General features: G+C 39.4%; 1 protein-coding gene across 3 annotated transcripts in view; it reads left to right on the top strand.

Annotated features, from left to right (window-relative positions):
• CALCRL (calcitonin receptor like receptor) overlaps nucleotides 1-25,686 on the top strand; it is a 95,414-nt gene that overhangs the window by 25,370 nt on the left and 44,358 nt on the right. For all 3 annotated transcript variants that reach the window (XM_048869842.2, XM_048869844.2, XM_075118008.1), the window contains exons 2-4: nucleotides 22,298-22,386; nucleotides 24,322-24,419; nucleotides 25,484-25,628. In XM_048869842.2, coding sequence (XP_048725799.1) covers nucleotides 24,366-24,419; nucleotides 25,484-25,628 — 199 coding nt within the window. In that variant the 5' untranslated portion in view covers nucleotides 22,298-22,386; nucleotides 24,322-24,365. The remainder of the gene's footprint in view (nucleotides 1-22,297; nucleotides 22,387-24,321; nucleotides 24,420-25,483; nucleotides 25,629-25,686) is intronic.

The raw sequence follows: 25,686 nt of genomic DNA, 5'->3' as shown, positions 1-25,686 counted from the left end.
GAGAAGCCCTACTTGTTTAGCAGGGCTGATTATAGGAAGCCCTATACACTAGGGATGCAGTGATTAAACTGGCTGACAAAACTGACTTCTAAATTACTTCTAGGTACAATTCAAAACACTGATACTGCTTTTAAGGTCCTTTCTAGTTTGGGTCCCAGAAATCTAAAAATCCACATGCATTATAGTAATAATTGTGGTCAATTGATTTGAACATTTGGGGGTCAGTGGCAATGTACTTTCTTTAGAACAGGGGCCCTTGGCTCTGGAATTCACGTCCCTCCTTGGTCTGACATAGGCTGAGCCTATTGATTTTCCGGACATCGTGTAAAACCCCTCAATTTATTCAGGCTTTTGCATGAAGGGTATGTGAAAGAAGTATATTTGTTTTTAATAGGTTAATTTTGTTTGGTATCAGTACCTTCTTAAGAGTGTTGTTGCACTTAGTGTTGATTGATACTTTACAGTAGTCAGGTAAAGATTTACTGCTGACAGTCCCTGAATTAAAGCTATCTAATTGCTGAATTGTACATATTTATATCTACATATTATTAAGGAGGGAAAGTACAACACATCTCATTTGTCTGGCATCAGTCAGAAATAAATTAAAATACCGGAAGAAAAATTCAAATAATAAAAGGAGTGTATAAGGAAACTCATTTACATAAAGAAACTCCTGCTTAGGCTCAAGGAGTCTTCTGTTTCTCTCTGACCTGTGTCAGAAATAATGAAATAAAGAAACATAAAGAATACAAAATAATGTAACTCAGTAGATGCTGCTGATGCCGCAAATAAGAGAACAATCAAAGTGTAGCTTTATTCACAGCACAAACTAGTAATGCATGCAGATAGTTACTGGCTGGAGAGGACTAATGCAAATCCTCAGTTTCATTATATCATTGACCTCCAAGGCCCAACTATGAGAGAAATTATTCTAGGAAACAGACTTCCTTGGCTCTCTTTTTGTGACCATCACCAGGTGAATTGGCCCAGTACCTACACCCACTTTTATCTTGCTAAATTTGATCTTTGCTTCACTGCACAACAGCACTTCAAATTATTTCAGTAGGTCTCTCCCAAGTGGCCTAATGTAGGTTCGAGGTTAGCAAACAATCACACAGAGGCCAATTAGCATAGCATGAAATTCCAGTGGAATTCCTGATATAGCCCAGCATGGGCTCAATCTAGGGGTCATACATAGATCATCTAATCCTGGCTGATATTACTCAACGGTTGGATTTGATGGAATTGGGCTGTGCCTTGAAGGTTCTCCTGGCAACTCAAAGTATCTCCGTATGCTTCCCCACTTACATCTTCTATTGTCCTGCACACATATCACATATAATACAACAAGTTTCCCTAATACAAACCAAACTTATGTGTGCTTTGTCATCTTTTGTCTTTCTCTTTCTGCTTGATTAGTCAGAGGAGCCATTGAGGCAGTAGGCACAGATCCTAGGTTGCAGCGATGGCGCTTTGCACGATGCTACTGCGCAAAGAGGCCTAAAGCCGGGTAACCTCAGCCTACTTTTCAGATGCCTAAATGATGGCTTTACGTGATTGACTTTGGGCACCTACTTTCAAAAATGTTGGCCACCGAGTAAAGAAGAGGGGAGTATGCTGGCTCCATGAGTTACATGATGGCTTTTCTTCTATGCTTTCAATATATAGTTTAGAATTTTCTATACACACACTTTGGCCAGACCACAGCCTTTTTTATTTCTTTAGCATCTGGGCTGCTTTCTTGGACAGCGATAAGTGCCTTTGCAAGTTCTTAAAAGTGTCTTTTTGGACTATAATTATGTTCTGTTTAGCTTTCAAAGCCAGATTTATTTAGTTTTCTTTCTGTTACCCATGTTAGAATGTATGTTCAGTTAAGTCTGTCTGTGCTTTACTGATCCTTTATATCTGTGTCTGCTTTATATATATTTTTGTAATACAGACATTCGATAAGCAGAAGTGGGGGGAGAGGAGAAAAAGACAATTTTGGGGGATAGACTGGAAAAAAGTCAGTGTAATTATTACCGACTGTTAAATCATATGTGTATTGGTTACTCTTTTAAAATTAGCTGTGTAGTTTTTTGCAGTTTTCTTCCACTATTGTGCACCAAATAGTTATTGATAGATCTGTATGTGCTATTTTGTGAACTTTACCAGATATATGAATATGTGATAAATTTGGTGGCTGTGATAAAAGATTCTGTACTTCTAGGACATTTGCAAGATAACATATAAGTTTTTCATGTAGTTTTCCTGGATTTAGGGTTAATCTTCAGAATGGGTACCAGCAGGTAACTAGGAATAATCTTTCAGAGAGAGAGGTATTTATAGCTGGTCATAAAAGGTCACTGAAAACAATGTGTATGCCTTCAGAACCATGCATGGGCTTCTAGAAAGATACCTTAAATTGTTTGGAAAAGCACTTGAACATCAGGGCTTGTTCTGAGCAGGAGCTTTGGTGAATTATGTCTTGTCTTGCCCCGTACCCCTTTGTTGTTGACAAAGAAAGCAAATTTGGCTGTGTAGAGTAGCAGGATGTGACCAATATATTGCTGTGCCATAGACCAATATGCAAGGGCTGAAGAGTACCTCTTTCCTCAAGAAAGATCCCAGATGGAAAAATATTGAGGTCAGGTGTCTCACTTAGCAGACCCTAATCCATAGGGAATGGAGTTTTTCTTAGGATATGTTCTTTGAGCCTTGGTATCTCTGGGGATGCCCACAGTACATTAGTTCATTTCTAGAAGCTTCTTTGCTTTGTCCCAGGGCCTTTGACTCCCAGGGCATGGGGACTGATGCATTTTCTTGGGACTTAATGGAAGGTGTTCCTTCCTCTAATTCCCTGTATATGGGGAAAATTTGACTAATAAACCCTATGTTTTACAATACTGGCTGGGAGTCACTGCTGACTGCGGACGTTGGGGTACATTTCCCCTCTAGGGGTGTGTGTAAGGCTTCCCCAGGTATCCCATTCAGGTGGACTCATTGTGGGGAGTGCACGGCATGGAATAGGGATTCTGAAAGCTCCAAGGTCAGTCCCAGGAAACACTGAAGTCAAGGAGACTTGCCCTAGGGAAAGTGTGCCAGGAGGGGTTGTCACTCTACAGGAGGTCCTGTCTGAACTTCATTCAGAGCTGTTCAAGAGCACCAAGCCTGTTCACCTGTGACAGAGAGAGAAAAAACATTTTGAAGTGTTTATTTAGGATTGAACTCATTTTCACCAACACTCAGTCTTGGGACACTTTAATCTCATTCTGCATACTGTCGTACTTCATAGTTGCAGTAGCTCTTTTGGCTTCTACATTTGGATCAGTTTGAATTTCCCATCAGCTTGGTAGCATGATTTTCAACAGATGTTTTAGGGCCACTTTTCATTGTGATTCGTGACAGTGATGCTTTGGGGTTCAAGCCAGACCAGAAAGGGAATGTCATTGCCCACCCTGAAACTCTGGTGCCTTAATGCTATGCTGCTGTGGCTCACAGCCCTGACAGTAACAGGCTGCATACATACATTCAGGTCACACCCTGGCTACTACTGCCCAACTACTTTTTGTAGGGAGAATGTAACACACTCCCATTCATGAATTTTCCCCCAAACCATCTGCCCTATGGTGTCCCGCACTCAGGCTGAACACTTTCAGAAGTTAAATTCATTGCTCCCGTAAAGAGATAGTACCAGCAATTTATTATCTTAATGGGGGTTAACAATCACTCTATTTTAATCAAAGCACTTAATTGGTTTAGAGTAAAAGTAAAATGAATTTACAAAACAAAAAGCTGTAGGTTTAGGTATACCAGGTATAAAAAATATAGATAGAAAAGGTTACAAACAAAAATAAAAATATGATTCTAAGACTAAAACTTAATTTCAGCAAGTTACAATTTTTGCCTAAGCAGGTTTTTTACCTATATTCAGTTCCAAGAGACTTCAGCTCCCATGGATGAAGGATCCAGTGTTCTGTGATTTCAAGACCCTGTTAGCTCCTCAAGGATGCCAAAATGGCTTTCTGGCCTCCTTATATCTTCTAAAGTTCAGTGACCTTGCTTCAGGAGGCAGGAAGCCCTCCTGGGGGCTCAGCTTGCTGCTTATCCACAGGGAGCCTTCCTAGGGGCTCAGCTTGCTGTTTAGCCACCATGTTGATTTTTGCAGTCTTCGCCCTGTCACCTACCGTTATCATAGTTAAGAGGCAATCTCCCCCACTTGGTGGGTTGATGGCTTTGTTTACCTTTTATGTAAATTTAACTTTATTGTCTCTGCCTGATGATCGGGCTGGTCAGACAAGCAAATACCCATTCCTTTTGTTTAGGGTAGACTGGGTTTATGTGTTGTTTGCCAAACACATTTTAAGAGCATAACTCTATCTCATATTTATAATTCTTTGTATGCAACCTGTACATACACCACGCAATGATTTTTGGGACCAGCGTGTTACCCGTTTGTGTATGATATATTACATGACACCTTTTTTAGATACAGATTATACAAGTGCATGTTAGGTGTAGTGAGTATGTCAGGCATGACAAAAGTTGCTGACACCAAGTAGTGAACCACCAGTGGGCATCTTTGTCACAGTAACCCTCACAGGTGAAAAGCCAAGACAAGGTGTGGAGTTCAAATCGCTAGCTAATGGTTGGTTCAGCTTCAGTGGAAAGTTTGTTTGTAACCTAAGTTGTAGGTCTTTCTGTCCCATAGACTCCAAAAGTAGTTGTTCTGGAACTTATAAGGATGACCACTAATGACTTACAGTACACTGACAATACAGATGGCCCCAAATCGTAAGGCTGGAAACAAACCTATCTGAGTTCTGGTTGTAGTAGGAGGTGTTTATCAAAATCTGATCTTGTTTCTGAATTCAAATTTTGTACATAGTCCCTGTCTCTCTAATGGGACAAAACAGACACATCCAGGTACTGGAGAGTTCAAAAATAGGATCCAGATCAGAATTTAAGCCTATCTCTAATACACATTACAGCTTTCAGGTAGGGGGACCACAAAGTACTTTGCAACCTAGTCTACAAAATGGTATGGTATTGAGGAATCCCTTCAACCATATTTAAAATGAAGCCACCTCTGGGGTGACATGCAGTAACTGTTCAACGGTATGGAGCAAGCACTATGCAACAGTTTGTGATGTGCTGAATGAGCAGCAGAGGATAGAATTTCCTGAGCTTGGAGGAATCACTTAGGAGACAGGATCATTCAAGAAATTCATTATTGAAAATGCATTGTAAGTAATCAAATTAGTTCTTAAATAACTGATGTTATTTTCTCTCTAGGTTATGCTCATCATGACAGCGGAGCACCTATAGCATGTGACAGCTTATTACTTTTTATATAATAATATCCTGAACAGTAATATGAATACTCATGTTGAAATGACAAAATAAATATGTTATCCAGTGTAGCAACAGGTAGTCTAGCCAGGAAATGCACATGCAGGCTGCAGCAGTCTAACACATCTGACACCTGGAGCAATAACCATTCAGATTTATTTCTGTGTAAAAAGTAATTCATGAAATGACTATATTACATTTTCAAAGTGATTTAATAATTGTATTGGTAGCCAGCCCTTATAAATAATTATATTATTCTAATATAATTGTGGTGTCTATTAATACACACTTCGTCTTCAGAATATACTACAATTTTCTAATGAAAAAGCACTATTGTATTCTACAAAAACACAATAAGTCAAATTTTGTTCACAGTTACATCCTTGGGACTTCAGAGTCATTGATGTCAATAGATTTACTCCAGATGGACAGTGATGAGGCTAGAAGCAGAATTTGTCTCTACTTTTAAAAACTGCTAGTGTAGTATTTTAAGGCTGATTGCTGTGGAATATTTTTAATATGTTCTGCAAATTGCCTACTGCCACAGGCCTAATATACAATTTCTTTTGTGAATTATTTATACCATCACTAAAAGTTCATGTTCCGTAAGAACTGCACCAAAAATCTGTTGACACAGCAAAAAGAAAACAATAGCTAGAGAGGAAAATCTATTTTTTCCCAAATATCTGTAGCACTGAATTAATATGCAAAAGGAAATCATAAGAGTAAACCATTTTAGTGTACCTTCATGAGGTTAGTGGGGCAAGTGGCATTTAAACCAATTTTACACTGGTGTAATTCACTTACTTTCCAGTTTCACATCAGTGTGAATAGTGAATCAGACCCAGTGTGATACTGTCCCAGTTATGTGCTTTGCTGATAAAGAACTTGGTAGTTCCAGTGAAAAAACAAAGACCTGAAGGAATCTTTGAGACAGCTACTGTTGCAGTCTCTGTGGAAAACAATATCATCTCCCTACTTATATGCTGATTAGTTCAGAAACATCAGATTCATCACTTGCTGTGCTTCGCTAAATATTCTGTTCTATGAACAGTGCAAAGAAGCCAATGCAAGCAAATCTGCACTTCACCAAAGGAAGTTTGGCATAATGTCCCTGGTAGAAATACATTTGGGAGAGATTTTTAAAGGTTTCACTCCCATGGAATAAAAATTGGGTGATGTTGTTTCTGTTGGCTCTAGTAATGTCAAAGCCAATGATGATGAAAGAATTGTTGTAAAGTTTCTCCCGCCACTTGGAATATTGTCTCATTTTAAAAAAAAGAAAGAAGGAAGGAAAAAATCCCTGCCAAGATAGCAGCTGTGAACAAAGTTGTCAGCAAAATGAATTTTAAGTTTCACACGCTCCATTGGATAACAGGATACACGAATACAGCTTTCAGCAGATCGGCTGTTGAAGGGCACAGATCCAGACCCTCAAAACAAAATAGAGCTTTAACATGGTTGTATTTTATGGTTTAGGTTTTAGAGATAGACATGTAAAGTCTAATGTGCAGAGGGAAAATGGGAAGAATCTGGGCCAAGTGGCTAGTATATTGGTACATCAGTTTTTGGGTGCCCAAAATGGCCCACCTTAAAGTGCCCTGATTTTCAAAGGATAGGAGCTCAGCACCTTCTGCAAACCAGACCCTTGTACTGTGTCTCATGTTGGTGTCCAAAAACTGAGTCACACCAAAATCACATTTGAAAATCTTGCCCATTGTTTGCTCGTTACCAAAATTAGACCAGTAAATATGGGGAAGGGAAATGTAATTTCTCCATGTCAAAAGTTTCTGTCCATGTAGGTTCCTGTATGGCTCTCATAGTCATTTTAGGAGTGCCTCCCAAACTGATAAAATGTACACAAACCTCCACTTGTCTCTGTCTCTTTTCTTGTAATCTGCAGGAAGGGGACTTTGTTTGTTCTGGGTGTTTTGTCTCACTGTTTTAATGCATTATGAACCAGGTCAAAGAAGTGGATTTTCTAATGTTTCATGCTCTGTCATTGAATCCTGCAAAGACACCTTCAGACAGGTTGTTCCAAGGGATCAGTCAACTGGTTCTTAAGGATCTTGAATCTTTCAATTATTTCTCTGAAGCAAACTCAAATGGAATCCATTTGACTGTTTAGATTTATTTGGATCTGTACTCTGCCCCTCAGCCCATGGGGTCTAACCTTCAGGTAGTGAGTATCCCATTGTAGGGTGACTGTCAGGCCCACAGCAGTTCTGCACTCTCGGTCAGATACTCTATTTAAACCTGAACACTCTAGGGCTTCTCCAAGTCAGGGGGTCACTCACACTACATTTTGTGGAGCTTCTGATCTGAAAGTCCCAGATCATGGAAAATGTAGAATATCCGTCCTAGCCAAATAGAAGCACTATAGATCTACTGAGATCCTGGCTCATTGATAGTGGCCCAGAGCTAACTCTGAAGGATTGCTACCCTGATTATATTCCAACATCACTTGTGTAGCTGTTACACATTTCCAAATTTACCATTACATTCTACTAACATCACTTGCTTTGTAGGCAGTAGAACAAAGGAACACACCATTATAATCCTGCAGTATTGCCCATCTAGGAGACACATACTGGAGGGGTGTGTGTGTGTGTATCTATATATATGTAAAAATACCTATATTAAGATTGCTTAACACGTCCCATTATAACTCCTTTTAGTGGCTTATAACTTTAACAAATTTTAACCATCAAGCCTAAAAATTTCCAGTGTACTTGTCTCTACCCTAGATGGTATTTTTAAGTTTGAAGGGAATATATGTATTACACACAAAAATAAAAATTGTATTTATGCATGTATTATGTCAGAAATAAATGGAATCTGTGTTTGGATCACCATGCCTACCACTGATTTTTACTGTAGTTAATATAATGCTTTTAATGTTTTACTGTGCCACATGTAGTTTAATATATCATATTTCCATTTAAAGTACCCGTTATCCAAATGAGAGCATAGATTATTGAGGCTGTGGAATTTTTGTATGTATCTGAAGCATTGCTAAAGTTGATTCACATTCAGGTAAAACAGGGTGGAGCAGTGGAGAGGGATATGGAAAAGTCTGTTTCTACTTAAAGGCGTGCTAATTGGGCTTCAGGGGCTGAGTGTAAAATACACCAGGCTTTCCCACGGCCACACCCTAAGCATATGATCTTTAATTAATTCATGGAAACACTCAGACTGCTTCCTACAGATGGCAGCTGGCGCTGTCTGTAAAATCTCCTGTGCTCTGCAGAGAGCAGAGGATTTTATATGATAACATGAACTGATATGTTTCTACATGGCAAAATGAAATGGGTAGAATGCAATGGAAAAGTCTGAAACATGCAACATCCCATGTCTTACGAAATAACATTGAAATTTGATTGTGATGGCAGCCCTGTAATGTTAACCATGGAAACTCTAACACAATGTGGTCCTGCATCAGTAAATACGTTTATTTCCTGCAGACTGCATGGGAGATTTTGACAGATATCCACCCAAGAGCTTTTGTGTTCACTCACTTTTTAGCACCGTTCCCAGGGATTACAATCTTTGCAAATAGCACTTTTCAGAATGACCATACAGCTCCATCCTAATGATGTGAACTGTAATGTAATCTGCATTAAAATACACGAACATATGAGATAGAGTCATAGGAATTCCATATTGGACCAGACATAGGATCCATCTTGTCCAATATTCTGTTTCCAGCAGTGACCAGTACCAGATGACTCAAAGGTGTAAGAAACTTCGCAAGAGACAGTTATGGACTAAGTTGCCCATAAGTAGAAATGAATATGTTGCCCAGCATAGCTCATATGATGCCAGAGCATTGTCTCCTGAGTACTATAGGTGAGGGAACCTCAGAATGAAAGGACGAGATTCAAGCAACCATGAAATGAGAGGATACTTCTAAACCAGAATTTCATTATAAGTCTTTTTGTGCAGTTCCTCTGCATTTTTATTTTATTTATTTATTTTGGTTCATATAGATGATTGCTAAGTAGAATGTTCCACTAGGAAGGAAACAAGCAAACTAAGATTTCTCACCATTCTGGCAGCTATAAGTGATGCATTCTTAGTGAAACAAGTTAGCTTCAGAAATGGTTGGATTCCAATGGCTGATTTTGGCTGCTGAGGTAGCTGTGATTTGTAGCTTTGACACTTAGGAATTTTTAACTAAATTGAGCTTAATACAAAAGGGGTGAAATGTAATGGATCATCCCTTTTCAGCTTTACTAAATAATGTTTCTGAGATGTGACTATTTAGATTTATAAAGGAAATATTTAGATTAATTTTGGTTATTTAGAAAGAACTGGGAAAACCTCAGAAGTAGTTGGTGGTTCAGTTCAAATAAGCATCAAAATTGCTCCTATTTAAGCTTCTCTGAACTCACTTGAACTTCTTTGAAATAGTAAATCAGGTTAGAAATCTCTTATGAGAACAGATATCACTGCCATCATTTCTGGAAGTCCATTTCCAGTCACTCCATAAATACTAGTGTTTCAAGGATAGCTTCTCTGGGGGTATTTTGATTCTTATGCCTCTACTCTTACTTGGAAGCAGGAAATGAAGAAACCTGTGTAATTAAAACCGACAGACAAACTGATGCTGCAGACATTTGCATATGTGCTTATCTTTATTCTCTTGACTAGTGCCAATCAAGTCAATGAGTAAAACTAAGAACATTAATTAGAGGACTGATTCTCATTTACATTCAGTGGCAGCATTAGGCACCTGGAACCCATGCAATCGCAGGGGCCCCCGAAGTAGCGAGGGGCCCCCTGACAGCCAGATCCAGCCTGCTGGGCATCAGCCAGTCCCTCCTCCTCAGTGCTGCTGAGGGTTCAAAATGGCAGCCTCCACACAGCATGACATCATGTGCACCAGAAGAGCTTTGGAACTGAGTTTTGCCCCCCACAAGACAAACACAGCCACTGTACGTTAAGACTGCTCTACACCAGTCTGAGAGTGCAAAGAGACCTTCAAATGAATGTACATATAATAAATACAACTTAAATCAAATTTTAAGGCCCTTTTACACTGCCAAACTGGCCTTTGTGTATATGAGAGTTAAGCCCAAAGGCCTTTGATTTCTGAGGAAATTAGGTGTCTAAATACCTTTGAGGACCTAGGCATTGGTGTTTCCAGGCCTGGGACATTACTTAAAACTTTTTGAAACATGAAGCTGTTTGGGTTTGTTCCCTTATCCAAAGAGGTCAGCTCATTGTTAGCCAAGATAGATTCTTTTTTTGTGACCATTTTATTATTAAGTGTTCACGTTTCTAAAGTGTGATGTTGATTTAGGAGAAACTCTGATTTAAATCTTTTGAGCTTCCTAGTAAAAGCCAAATGGAAAAAGAGTCTCATTAAGAGTCTTGGAAAAGAAGTCTGAAAGGCAGTAAGTCCTGAAAGAACTGATGCATTTTGGTTAACAAAGACTCCCAGTTCCACTGCCTTGCCTCTGACCCTGAGAAAAAGTCTTGTACCCGAGTCGTATTGTTCATGTAAAATTAGCATATGTCAATGACACAAAACCGATAACTTTTTAAACTAGGCCAGTAGAGAAAATGACTTCATGCTCTCAACATTTTCTCAGAGAAACGCTTGGATCTTTTTTCAATCATTATTTAGTAAACAGCATCAAATAGTCATTCAAATAAAAAACAACAGCGAAGGCACACAAAGAGAAGCACAATTTTCTCTGTGCAGCCTGGGATGAAGCCTCTGGAAAAAATAAACTTCAAACATTTCAGAAAGGGTGTATAGAAAGTGCTACGTGGTCTATTTCATGCACCCATGAGTTTATACCAACTGTTGTTTTAATTCAGCATAATAATGATTTAGTGTGAAGGGAAACATGTTCTTCATTAATTTTATTTTTTGGATATGCTAGCCTATGCATTTTATATACAAATGAGCAGAGGGGTGGAGAATATTTTTCTTTTTTGTTGCATTAAGTTGGAAAGTTAAAGTCCTTGGGTGAGATTCTGTGTGACCCCTCTAGGAGGCACAGCATGGAATTTGCAGCTTGGAGGAGGGGGAGAAAGATGGCTTTAAGCCATCTTTGGCCCCTCTTGACTTGGGACTCCTCTGTGCTCCCACCCCACATGATTTACACAGCCCTCTGAACCTGTCCATGTTATGGCAGCAATCCAAGTGACCTGGAGGGCCGCAGTGCAGCCTGGAGCACAGTGCACATGGGATATTGTTTTTGAAGGAACAAAATGAGATAGGAGATTTCCAGAGAATTGAAGCGTTCCACTGCAATTCGGTATTCTGAATATGCATCTGGGAAATAACAACAGAAGCTGGTCACAGGCAGGGGGACCTAGTAAATCCAATAACACACTATGAGCCCCAGTAGTTTCTGCTCCAATCTCTAATGGGGCTGGTTTGTGGTCACATTAGTAATCATCCCTGTAGGGTTGTCAGCCCTCCAGGATTGTCCTGGACTCTCCAGGAATTAAAGATTAATCTTTAATTAAAGATTATGTCATGTGATGAAACCTCCAGGAATATGTCCAAGAAAAATTGGCATCCCTCTGAATTTTGGGTTTTGGCCTGTTTTCTCAATATCAGCAAGGTGTGAACATTCATGGATGTCTTGCTCTCATTTAAATGATGATTTATTCCCTTGAATAGGTGGTTGGTTAATAAGGATAGAAGAGTGGTAATGAGGCATTAAAATAGATCTTATGAGAAAACTGTGAAACAGGAGTTCTCCAAGTTTTTCATGGCAATGGACTACACCTAAGAGGGAGATTGTCATGGCCAATCCCTTCCCATTTATAAACACATGCAACCATTCCCCTACCAACCAGCAAGGAACAGTAATACTGAGAAAGTTATTGAATATATTTTTTGCTTCTTTGAATGCAATTTAGCAGCTGGAAACAAGGAGAGCCAGCACCTTGTGATCACAAGTCCACTGACCACAGTGAGGACTGCTGCTGTAAAAGGATAGGGTTCCATTATTAAGTGTTTAAATGTTTTTATTATCTTAATCCATCATCTTTGCATCAGATTTGACAGTGACCACTGCAGCCTTTTGTAGCTAAATGGCTTTCAAAGGCATGGCACATGCTGGCATGGGGTGCAGAAGGGCAGCACTGGAATGGGAACCTCCAGGAACATTTCTGGATGAGACTGTCCCCAGTATATGGTTCCTGGGGCTCCCAGGGAGTGCACAGGGCACTGGTAGCTCCCCCACCTATGCACAATCATGCAGAGAAAGGAGTATCTGAGCCCTAAGAATTAGGGTTAATATAAAATAAAACCAAATGTCTGAACCTGCGGTTCCTCTCGTACTGAGCAGGATTAAATAAAAAGGATTCTCTTTGGAAGCCATTAGAGAAGTCATATTCTCTTTCAAAGACTTTTATTAAAGGTGTGTGTCTCCACTGCACTAGAGAAGGAGAGAGAGAGACTTGAAAGTATGCAGCAGCCTGGAGTTGTTTCATCTGTAGTTATTTTTTTAAAAAAGGTAGTGAGTTTCCATTCACTGTTTCTGATTGCAGAGTATTTATTCTATGTTTGGGTTGGAACCTAGTCATGTTTGAACATGACTGTGAACAACTGAGTTAGACACCAGGATGCTAACCTCAACTTAGCACTCAGTGTAGACCAACGTAAATTATGTTCAGCAACGTGTCAGAGAAGCATGATTAAACCTAGCTGTCCCAGTCTTTAATCATGGTTAGTGGACATGATGCTGAACATGGTTTGTCCTGGTCTACATTGCCTGCTAAATCATAGTCAGCATCACGGCATCTAACTAGATTGTTCATAATTGTTTCAAAGACCTCCATTTCCCCAACTGCTGGACAGTACATATTTTGCGGAGGGTGTTTCACAACGTATTTTTTTTTCAAACAGGAAAGACAAAGAATTCCACATCGTTAGATATTATATTTACACAGTCCCTGTCCCAACTTGCTTACAACATTTTTGTTCTGTTTGTACAGTTCCTAGCACAGAACAGCCTGGTCTATAATTGGGACCTCGAGGTGCTCCTGCAATACTCATAAATAATACTATTAAATTGTACGTTTCTGATAAGCCCTGAATGGATTGTGAATAATGAAGACGACTTGTCATTAAAACAATCAAAAGTCCTGGGTTCTTCTTTTCCTGGCTGTACCACATCCTTGTTCTGTTTTCAGAAAAATGACTTAGCCTCTCATTGCAACAGCTCACCCATCCATAACTAACCTACCCACATGGATGTTTTGAAGCTTCACAGATTAGTGTTTGTCAAGACCTTTAAGATCTCCTAAGGGATATTCTGTAGAAATGCAAGATACTATTTGTTTTGCTGTTAACAATGTAACTTAATCTTTTTTTAAATTATGCCTCAGTAAAAAAATAACCACAAGTTCCATTTTTTAAAGCTTTCTTAAAGTTGGTCTCTCGCTAGGAACAGACCATTTTTGTAATGGACAGGCCCCTTTTGACAAGAGGGGCTGATGACAAAATGGTGAATACTTGGAGAGCTGCTACTTTTGTTATTCTGAATGCTCGTGAAAATAAGTTAACTTTAAAGACCAGATTATTTGGGAGATTTTCTTTAACGCTGCTTAAAATATGTCAAGCGTGACCATGCATTTCTTTTTTTAACAAACCTTTGTTTTACATGGTAGGTAGAACCAGAAAAAAAAAAAAAAAAAGCTCTTGGCACAAAAACTTTTCAGGAAAGAAAGTTATTTTAAATGTCCATTGAGAACATGTTCGTAAAACAGGAAAAAACACAGTTAGGTTGATAATAGCTCTCTGCAAATGTTAGCATCACTAAATAGCTTTGCCATCTTTTTTTAGAGGGAATGTGATGTCCTAAAGTAGCAGTTCTTAATTATGCACCATACAAAGCGGTCAGGAGTTTATGCCTGTGCAATTTCTTTTGCACAGGAAAATGCATTTTTAATGTTTGAACCAGCAGATTTGTTAGCTGCAGTAAATAAATAATGAGAGTTGCTCTCTGAAATATAGTATAGAAACATCTTTTAAGGAGTGAGCACTGGGTTGAACAAGTTCCTCAGCAAATCGAGAAACAAATGGCACTTGATAAGTAACCCAGAGGCGTTACTAACAGTAACTTAAAATCTCACCTCTCACAATAATATCCTCGTGAATAGACCAAGGAATCTAGCATGGCAACAAATTACAGCAGTATTAATCTCTTTACAAAGGTGTGCATTGCCAAACCCACCAGTGGCTTTATTTAACAACTACTTCAAAAAGGGAAATATTTTTATATTAATTTTAATCTATAGACAAGAGCAGTAAAAGGTGCAGTTGTTTTAAAGTGTAAATAAGACCTAGATTGATATCAACCTTTTTTGTACAAAATAGGCAAAAATCGGTTTCCAGTTCTCCCAGGGAAGGTGGTTTTATGAATGCTGCCAGCTTGTGTTACTTTGTTTGAGCTAGAAATGAGAGCTTGATGGTATAATGCCATGTGACTGTGATTGCTTCTTCCCTCTAGAAGGCAAAATAGCTAGCACTGTTGACAGGAAATGTTGTAATCTACAAAATGTTGTGAAGTGATTCTATAATTTTGTCTCTGCTCTGAATGACTTACATGCTCTTTCTGGGAAAAAAGGTATGATTATGATTATTATGGTTTTTATTTATCTAGCACCAGTAGGTATTCTTGCAGAAACATACCTTCATGATCCCAGTGCGCAGGAGATCCTTGGCACAGTGATCCCCGCCCCCATTTCACAGGCAGTGTTCCACACCTCTGACCCCCTCTTCTCTCCGAAGTCTATGGAAGGCTCACTACAGGTATTGGTGTCATAGTGGACAGGAAGGGCAGAGGGTAGGCTAGGAGAGGCACAGATGGGTCAGGGCAGGGAGAAAGCATCATCTCCCCCCTCCCCCCAACTCCTTACTGCCACCACCAGTTGCCTCACACTGTATAATACTTCCACAATTCCTCCTTCCCTCTGCCTCCCATACATACATTGGAGAACCACCTTTAGCCCTTCAGATCGGATGCAGTGAGCCATAACCATGAGAACAGGAATAGCCCTGGCCTCTCATTGATCCTGAAGGATCTGCAACCTTTGTGAGTAGGCACGGTTGGCTATTCTGCGTGAGAGGAATAACCCTGCCCCTAATGCAGCAACTGTTGAGAAAGTTCCACAAGCAGAAACTTGTGCAGGTTTCTTCCTCTTAATCCCCATCCTAAAGTGTCAGTCCTACTGGCTCTCCCAAGGACAATTTACAATCTCATCAAACATTTAGAACTGAATGCAAAGGACGCTGTTACCAAGAGAAAAAAATGGCTTTGAACTTTCCAGAAAATTTAGTGCTGCCAACATATTGTGATCGCACTTTTAAGATCTTAAGTATTATTGCCAACGGCCACAAACATTACTGGTTACTGCTTATAGTATCCGTTGGACATGGGAAACTAAATTTAATGGGGTGGTAGCCAAAATCTACTAATGGGGAAAAGTGCACAGGAGTAATTCAGTGTGTTGTAATCTTATCCACAGGCTGTTCTGTAATCTGTACAAGATCTCTGGCAAACAACTTTACTTTTAAGTGGTAAAAAATATTTGCACACTCATAAAGAGAGTATAAACAATGTGTGATGTCATGAACTAGCCTGCTGTAGTTCACTTGAAACACATCTGAGACCTTCAAGCATATCTATCTTAAAGAATGACTCAGGGAAAGACGGGAAAGTACAAGAAAGCTCTTTACCATAATGTCTATATTTCCAGCTAGTACATGAAGAAGCTGATGTACAATTTCCAGCAACAATAAAATGAAGCTACTATAATGTCATACTCTCCCTTCCTCTTTCCCCCCATTTGCGCTCCACTTACTAATTTATTTTCTCACCCCCATGCCCAAAGAGCTCCAGGCCTTCATGCTGAAGCCACCTCCTGGGTAGAACCCTGGCTGAAGGGTCTGCATGCAGAACAGCTACAGTGCTGGGCTCCAAGGAGGTTTTATTTCAGGCAAAAATAATTCACAAAGGTCTGGACTAAGGCTCAATGAATAGGGAATAGCGCTGTGATCCCACTTCTCACCACTAGCACGTACTCAGAACCAGCCATAATTATACCCAATGACTTTAAGAGCATTATTTGAGCAATGGTCAGAGGGAAAAGGAATTAAGCAGTGTGAAGACCCCTGAAAGCATTATGCCTGCAGAAATCAGGAGCGGGGATAACACCACTTCCAGGGTAGGTAGGATCAGTGTCATTCCCTGCAATGCATTCTGCACCTATTCTGCAGGTATTGCATCTGCTTTCCCCAGTGCTGCTCTGTATTTACCAACTGGTGTACTGTGTAAGGCTCCCACACCGAACCCAAATCCTACTCTTCGAGGGTGCCCTCTGGCCTTCTCCCCTTGTGGTCCACAGCATTTTGCAACCAAAATATGGCTGCCTCCTTTGCAGTGTGCTGGGAATAGCTCTGTGATCCCACTTCTCACCACAAACATGTACTCAGAACCAGCCCTAATTATACCCAATGACTTTAAGAGCATTATTTGAAAAAAGAATATGTGCCAGTTGGTTTAATTCCTCCTTTTCTGCTTTGTACAGGCTTGGGAGATAATAGTTACGTAGCAGAATGGAAAAGGTAACTACAGTGAGTGCGCTGAATGCAACAATCCCATTGAAATCACAATTGAGGTGCACGAGTGATTAATTTGACCCAGTACAATAAGTCAGGCTATGGTTAGTTTTTGTGTTTATTACATGAACTATCTGAAATATAACACCGCGAGAATCCGACTTATTCAGGCAAAGTATCAATTCACCCAAGAACTATAAAAAGATGCAATATAGCTCACCAAGTAACATGTCCTGTTTTATGCAGAGAAGGAGCATGCTGCAAGGAAGCCTTGGAGGCTCATGGGAAGTTAACACTTCATTGCCACTGCACACGTGCCGTAAGAACAGTTCTAGGGGTTTGGCAAGGATGTCTGTGCGATGATGCCGGCAAAACACTTCTGAATTGCTGCCTCACTTGTCTTGGGACTCTCAGAGTCCTGTTACCTGTGACTTAATTCAAAGCAGTGTTGAAAAGGGAATTCTAGTGACCTGAAAATATGCTGCTCAGATGTAACATGTTAATAATCAGGTAGCTATAATGGGGTTTCCCTCTAATTGTTAGAGGGCTGGCTAAAACCCAGTTTGACAAACTGCTAACTGTGGTCAGGGTAGTGTTATTGACAATGGATCTTGATGTCCCTCGTTCAAACTCTGTAAAGGGGGTTTCAATCCCGCAAAGACTGAAAAGTCATTTATCAGATTAAAAGTATTTCCAAATTGAACTGCAGCTGCCCTGTACACTTTGCAGTCCTCCTTCAACTTTGTCAATGAATCTGAAATTTATTTAGTATCATTGCTAATCAAGCTTTTTAATTAGGAGTTATTATGGACCTCCTCCTCTAAGGTGCAGAGTGCTCCAGAAATCAACAGTAAATGAGGGTAATTAGCACCTGCCAGGATTGAGCCCTATGTGCTGTTCCATTTGGAACATGATTTTGATCTGAGACTTCCTCAAACTGTCAAAAGATCCTTGCAGGCCATCTGAATTAGGGATGCATGAAAAAAGTTCGGATCATTTCCAGCTTGGTCCTTTGCCTAAAAGCCAAACTAAAAGCTTGCCTGAGATTTGAAAATGTTTTGAGTCCTATGCCTCCTCACTCCCTGATTCTAAACAGAAAGAGAGATAACAAAATATTGTGAGAACAGTGATTATTCAGGGTAATTCCAACCAATCAAAATCAGGAAGTATTCCCTCTGTATGACAGAGTGTTGTATAAAACATCCACTTCAATTTCTCAAACAGACGTTTGCATATACAGCTGTAAATCCAGTGTTGCAGATTTTCCTGATGGCTCCAACGCTAAATGAAGCTTAAATCATTCATTCTGTAAAATCTGAGAGAGAGAGAGAGAGAGAGAGAGAGAGAGAGAGAGAGATGTGCCAGGCCTGTTTCCTCTTTTGTGCTAGCTATGCAGAGGATACAAGTTCAAGCCCTGATATTTCTGGCTGTATTCTCCCTTTGCTCTGGTGTTAAAATGGTACCTTTCTGGAGTTCAGTCAGGAGGGCATTTACTCTTGAGAGGAAGGGAAAAGAGTAAAAGCAGAAACAGCTGTTGGTGCAGGCAGGATGGCTTTGTGGAGAAAGCAGGAGTGGAAGGGGGAAAAAACATCTGTTAAAGCTTTATGAGTGACTCTTTTGGCTCACTTCATTCTACAGTTGTGGAACTCTGCCTTCTGCAGTAGATGTCACTGCTGGCAATGACAAATGCTACAAAGGCAATGGAAATAATAGAAAAAATAGAAATAATTTGGCTAAGAGGAATGTAGTAAACAGAAGAAACATGCAGTTCATATGGTTAAGTTATCCCGTATTCTGTACAATAGGCAATAAAAGTAAAATATAAGTGTGATATTTGAAGAACTGATTTACTGTTGAAATTTCCTATGCTAGTTCTAGTGACTTTATTTTAGAGAATACTTAAGACAGAAAGAACTGTTACTTTGTATCAATTAATACCTTAAATCACACTTACCTTCAATATCTAATGTGTAAACTGATGACCCATTGGTTGTCTTGTTGAATCCGTCACCAGCACATAGAGGTGTGAGGGAAGAGCTGGGGACTCAGTGAATGGGCTTCCACCATGTTTCTATCAAGTTGCATTTTTGATGGACTTTTTAAAAGCTCATGTTAATCTGAACCCGTGTAATAATACTCATCTTCTCTCATTACAGAGTTGCCAGTTACAGCCAGTAGACAGATGGGAGAAGTAGTTTGGGTATCTCATGCCCCATTCTCCTCTTATCTGCAGACTCCCTGGTTGGACTTTGTCTCACACGATGCATTTCAGTATTCCATCTTGATGAAGGGAAGTGGGGAATCCGGGCAGTTGCCTGACTGCCGTACTTCATACATGAAGTCCAGCTGGGGAGCCTTTTATTTAACTTAACAAAGAGAAGTTTAAGGGGTGACTTCAGCACAGTCTATAAGTATCTGCATGGGGAACAAATTTTTAATAATGGACTCTTCAGCCTAGCAGAGAAAGTTATAACGTGATCCAATGGCTGAAAATTGAAGCTAGATATATTTAGACCGGAAATAAGGCATAAATGTTTTAACAGTGAGTGTAATTAATCATTGGAACAACGTAACAAAGGTTGGGGTGGATTCTCCATTACTGAACATTTTAAAGTCAAGATTGCATGTTTTTTGTAAAAGATATGCTCCAGAAATTATTTTGGGGAAGATTTATACCCAGTTTTAGATTAGATTATCTCAACGGTCCCTTCCGGCCTGGGAATCTAGAAATAAACTGTTTTAAATTTATTTTAAAACGATTCTCATTCAAATCTCTTAAAGTTTGTAAGTATCACTGGAATGTTGTTATCCTAGATCTGATAGTGATAGAGGACACTATTTAAAAACCAAAACAAAACACCTTCTCTCCCTCCCCCCCCACAAAACAGCCACATTTGCATTGCAAAATAACTGCCTCTATGAACATCTTTAACTGCTTGCAGTTTTACTGTAGAGTAAGACTTCCACTGTGGGAATATTTTTTTACACTGTTATTCTTAGATTTCTTTCAGCGTTAATGCTTTCTGTATTTCTCTGCCATTAAATATCTTTTTGTATCTGATTATATTCCCCTAAATGTATTATCCTGAATCTTTCTCAAGTTAAATCTTCTTTCCACAGATACTCTTGTAGTTTGTTTCCTTACTTTTGCTCTCAACACCTTCCAACTTAGAATCATCTGTGAATTCCATTTGTGGTTTTCAGATAACTAAACTAGGGTAGGGTTGTTAAAATAGGGTTCAACATTTATATCAGCTATATCTCAAAAACCACCTCAACTCTAATTCTATGAACTGCTGTTCGTCCTACAGCCAGTTTTTAGTCTACATGGCAGTTCTTATCCAAATCAAATAGAATAAATTTTGAACTAATGAATTCATAAGATGATGTAGGAAATGCTCTACTGAAATCCAAATGTATACTACATGAACCTCACCTACACATTTTGCAATTACAGTCATCTCTAAGAGGATACTTTCTTTTCTTAGGTATAAATTTGAATGTACATTAACAACTTTGGGGACACTGTGTAGGAAGCACTCACAGCATTGCAGACATGAGCTCATCTCTTGTCTACTAAGAGGAATTAGGAACTCAGAGTTTGAGCATGCCCCTGGAAGAGTTGATATGAGATGCTTACAAAGCCATTACCCACAAAAGGTGTGCCTCATTTAAGTAACTGGGCTAGTGTGTGGCCAATATTGTTAAATGTAAATAGTCTTGCACCCTGAATCAAAACAGCCAAATTCTGTCTTTATGTACACTGTACAACCTCTCTGAAGTGAATGGAGGTACACAGGTATATCTGATTGCATTATTTGACTCTACATGCTAAATCTATCAGTCAGCAAGAATATGTTTTGGAAAACTATTTAGGGACTGTTATAGAGAAAATTATTGAAATTTCAGATTCATGCATATCATCAGTAAATAGGCAAACAAAATCCTAAATTAGACTTGCATGCCCTATAATATATAACAGTGCCTGGCACCCCATTTGGCTCACTGTTCTTGAGAACAAAATGGGGCTTCCTACCACTAATATGTCATCGTTTGGAGAGGAAAAGACAACAGCCTTCGGTGTTATGAGCTTGTGCCCAGGTAATTAATTACTACTTGATCTGTCTTCTCTATGAGTCCAGAGACCTTTCTTTTTATCTGAATGTGACAGTCCAAAACAACAGCTTATTTTTCCAGCTCCAGTTTAGGTTCTTTTAACTACAACTGGTCAAATAATTCATTGTGAAGAACATTTATTGCAATTTATGGCAATAGTCCATATGTTTTTCAAATGTTGATTTCTGGTTCAAATTCCCACCAGCGTAATATTTGACTTGTAGCTGTGCATAAATAAAGAAAAAAATCATAATGTGAGATACTGAAAATAAACTGGCCTATACAAATATAGTGTTTTCTCTAGATTAGCACTACCCTCAAATACAAAGTAGAATATATGCTGTATACCTGGAACATCGTCGTGCAGAAAAGTCTTTCCTCCCTCACAGCCCAAAGCTGTCTGCTTTCTCTCAGCTCTGTGCCCTGGTCACAAAGATTGTATGTGGGTAACCTGAGAGGCAATGGGCTCTTGAAGTCTAACAATCAAAAGTCTCCATTACCATTGGGATCATATCGTGCTTTGCTCAATACACATGTACTGATAAATGTTCCTTTTACAAACAGACTGGTTAGGAACTAACTCAACAATACTTCTTCCAAGTCTGTATATCAGATAATGGTCTCTGCAAGGACCCACTTTCAAGAATATGTTTGAACTTTTTATTAAGGCAAAGTTACAACAAAATGATAACATACTACATCTTACATTACTTATTACTTATTCAGGATCAGGTTAATATTTGAAGAATCTGGTAAAGCTTCTGGCTAGGGAGCCCTCCTACTCCAAGTACACTAACAAGGGTGACCATATTTCTAAATAGAATCATAGAATCATAGACGATTAGGGTTGGAAGAGACCTCAGGAGGGTTACCTACTAACAGTAGAAGATAGAGAGAAAGATATTGGGCCAAATTCATGCCTGGTATAAACAGGCACAACTGTAAGTGTCTTTAACCTTATACCAGGCCTAAATGGGCCCCTTCAGACTTTGTTAAAACCTGAGAATTAAACAAACTCTACATCCCACAAAGTAAGAATCTTTAGCAATTATTTGTATTACAATAGTACCAAGTGGTCAAGGCCCCCACTGTACTAGGCATTGTACAAAATATAAAAGACAGGCAGACTTCTTGCTTACCATCATCATTATGTATATAAGTTTATGTTTTGTGTTTGATGGATTTTGTGTGAAATGACCCCCGTTGGTCAAGGTACGCTCAATTGTTTGCTTATTGTCACCAATCAATCTCTTGTAGGATATGACTACAGGATAAGAAAATATCTGAGACAAGAGTGAGTATGACCCAAACGAAAATGTGGTTGGAATCTGGACACATCTTTGCATGTAAGTAATTGGCTCACAACAGTGCTCCTCCTTCAGCATCAGTTAAACCTGCAATATCTTGAATATGATTTTTGTGGCTTAAGTAATGATAGAGTAGCTCTGGTAGTATCATCCACAACCTAAAGCTCAGTCCTACAGAACTGTGGATTACTATTACTATTAATGGTAATGAATGCTAATATAGTAAAACATGTTAATTTAGAAAAGTCAGGCCTGATCATATCCCCCAGATCAACATTTGGAAGGTCCCCTCAGTGCATGGATCATGCCTTCCATGTAGAAGAGGTGGAAGGTCTTAGACATCTCTAGGCAGCACCCACTTCAGGGGAACTCTGTTGAGGATGCTCCATAAGTCCAGAGATCTACACAGACATCTGGAGTCGGGGGGGGGGGAGGGGGCATGTTATTCCCTAAAATACTGTAATATGGCCCAGACTGAATTATCTTTCTGCTGGATCATCTTCTTGGTAGGGCTCCCTCCTTAAGAGAGGTTATTAGAGCACGTACTAGAGCACCAGGAAAGGTGTGGGCTGTGGACCCTATTGGGAGGTATAGGTCTTTGTGTGGTTGGTCCTGTCTTTCCACTTATCCCCTATATCTACAGAGTCTGAGGGGAAGGGGGTTTGAGCCCTGTGGTCTGATTTGTGGGGAGCAAATCCAACTCCACAATGGAACAATGAGGAGCAAATCATTGCAAGGGGAACCTCTCAGAAATTTCCTCTGGTAAACCCCTTTCCACAGGGTTTCCCACAGGAGGATCAATTATGTCTATGTACGTGGCTTGAAAGAGATTTTGTGCCTTTTGGGGGGTGTTTACGAATTTGTACCTCAATGTCCAAAGATTCATTCATATAACAATCTGCATTGTAATGTGGAAAGGTGCCATTGGAATAGCTGAACTTATTTTTTAAAGTGTTCAGAAATACATTTGCAATGCATTTGTTACATGTAAAGTGGTATCCTGTTCCCACACTGTATACATCTACTGACAGGGAACAAAACACAGAATTTCATTTATTTAATTATTTATTCATTTATTCTCTTGCTGGGTAATGGAAAGACATTGTTACGTTTATGGGAGAGATGTTACAAGAGTTCCACAAAGATCTGATATTTCCATATTTAGGAATGTCCAACTATCGGCAGATACGAAAGCTATTTTACAGCTCACTGTTAATCCCTCCATTGACTCCCCTCATCCCTGGGAAGCTATAGCATTAGCCTAAAGTTGCTGCTTATGGATCAGTTTTTCCATCAGTGTCACAGAAGTAAAAGGAAGGAAGGAGTGGAATTTCCTTTCTAAACATGCCAGTTAAATGCTCATATAAACTAAACTGCGGTTTTACTTAACACATGGGCTTCAACCCTGGTGTGTAGCCAGAATTTACTACATGTTTAATGACCTATAGTGTAATGGGGCAGATTCTGTCCTGCACCAGAGCTCTTTTTAGCCACAGAGAGTCTTCGGGGAACCAGCACCAGTTCCAGCTCCCTGAATTTGAGAACCAGCTCTGGTCCTGATACCTCTATCAGGCTTATCTAATTTCCACCATTGATGGAGGGTCCTTAATAGATCTCCCCAGCGGAGGATTGGTGTAGCATAGCTCTGCCATGCCCTCTTCCCCAGCCCAACACAGCCCTTATGTTGGGAGGAGGTGGAGGCAGAGGTGCGGGGCCAAATAGCAACACAGATACACTAGCACGGAGTTCCCCCATGTCATGGGAATTGTCTGCTGCTGATCTGCTGTGGATTACAGCCCCTTTGCACCACCTGAGTGATAGGAGTTGTAGCCATGGAAATGGGGTCACAACTGGGCTCTAGATATATTGATTGTAGTGAATTATAAAGAAAAATGGCAGCCGTTTTTGTCAGTTTTCAGTAGATTTTGAATTATATGAATTATTTCTATTTTGCTTACAACTTTTCCATTGCAGCTTGATCTTGTTGAACTGTAGCATAACAAAAAAATTCAGACTTAATGATGGAGACAAATTGGATCATTCATTTGCTGCTCCTCTTGTCAGTTACCATGGTGAGTTTTAACATTTTTTTAGCATGTAATTCCACTTTCAGTTTTCAGAGGTGTGACACAGATCTTGACTTCTCTGGCAAATATGGAAATACAGAATAGAAATTCTTGTCTTGCTCTAATGTAAATCTCCAGTAAAGGACAATTCCCTTTAACAGTATATCCTGCTTTTAATGCCTGTGTAGTAACTAGGGGACATACAGAAGTTTGAAATCCTTTCCTGCCATTGATCACAGTTGTGTTCTCTGCTAGCAATGGGTTTTACAGCAGTGATGGGTTCTGACCTTGTCGCCTTATACCCATTCATGTCAATGGGAAAACTTCCATTGAGTTCAACTAGAGCAGATGGAACTCATGATAGACAGACAGACTGATAGATTTCTAAGGCCAATAAGTACGCAATGGTCAGTGAAAAACTTTTCATTGTCAGTCTTCAGTCTGACTCTCCTTATTTTCATAAGCTCAGAATAATGTGTCCTCCATATGACTAAGTAACACATTAATCACCCATTTCCTTTGACCTCACTGTTGTGGTGTGGTTTGTTTTATGCTTTATGAAATTATAGAGGAAACCAAACAGCCCTAAAACAAATCAAAAGCCCCAATAACTTCAATTAGTAAGTCTTGTTTCATAGAAAATCCTTTGGGGCTTGATCCAAATTCCTTCAAAATCAGTATTCACCCTTCAATTTACTACAATGGGCTTTGTAAAAAACCCTTTATCTTCTTCTGATTTTGTCAATACATTTTATTCTCTTCCATTATCAACTGAAGTCTTATCATGTCAGATCATCACTTCTGCCCTCAGGCAGGGGCATTTTATTTTGATTTAACAGTAAGAACACTCACCAAATGAACAGGAGGAAAATCAGCTTGTCTGTAAAGAGCTCTAATGGCTACTTTTTGGTGAAATTGTGCTAAGAATAATAATAATTGCAAGCTACTTATATGTCAGCATGCGAACCTGAAAACCAAAAGTTCCACTGTAGCAGTTACAGAAAAAAGTGCTGTGAAAACAATGATAACATTCCAAAATATATATATTTTAAATCTAATTTTTTTCCTAGTTTTTTGCCATTGCGATACCAAATGAGAAGAATCAGAATGTGACAGAAGACTCCACTCAGCTGAGTGTGACTAGGAATAAAATTATGACAGCACAGTATGAATGCTATCAGAAAATTACGCAAGATCCTATTCATAGTAAAGAAGGTAAATGGTTTTTCTTATTATTTATTATTTGAGTTACCATAGTGCCTAGGACTAATGG

Source organism: Caretta caretta, chromosome 11 (assembly GCF_965140235.1).
Source record: "Caretta caretta isolate rCarCar2 chromosome 11, rCarCar1.hap1, whole genome shotgun sequence".
NCBI lineage: Eukaryota > Metazoa > Chordata > Testudines > Cheloniidae > Caretta > Caretta caretta.
This window is presented reverse-complemented; position numbering and strand designations above follow the sequence as displayed.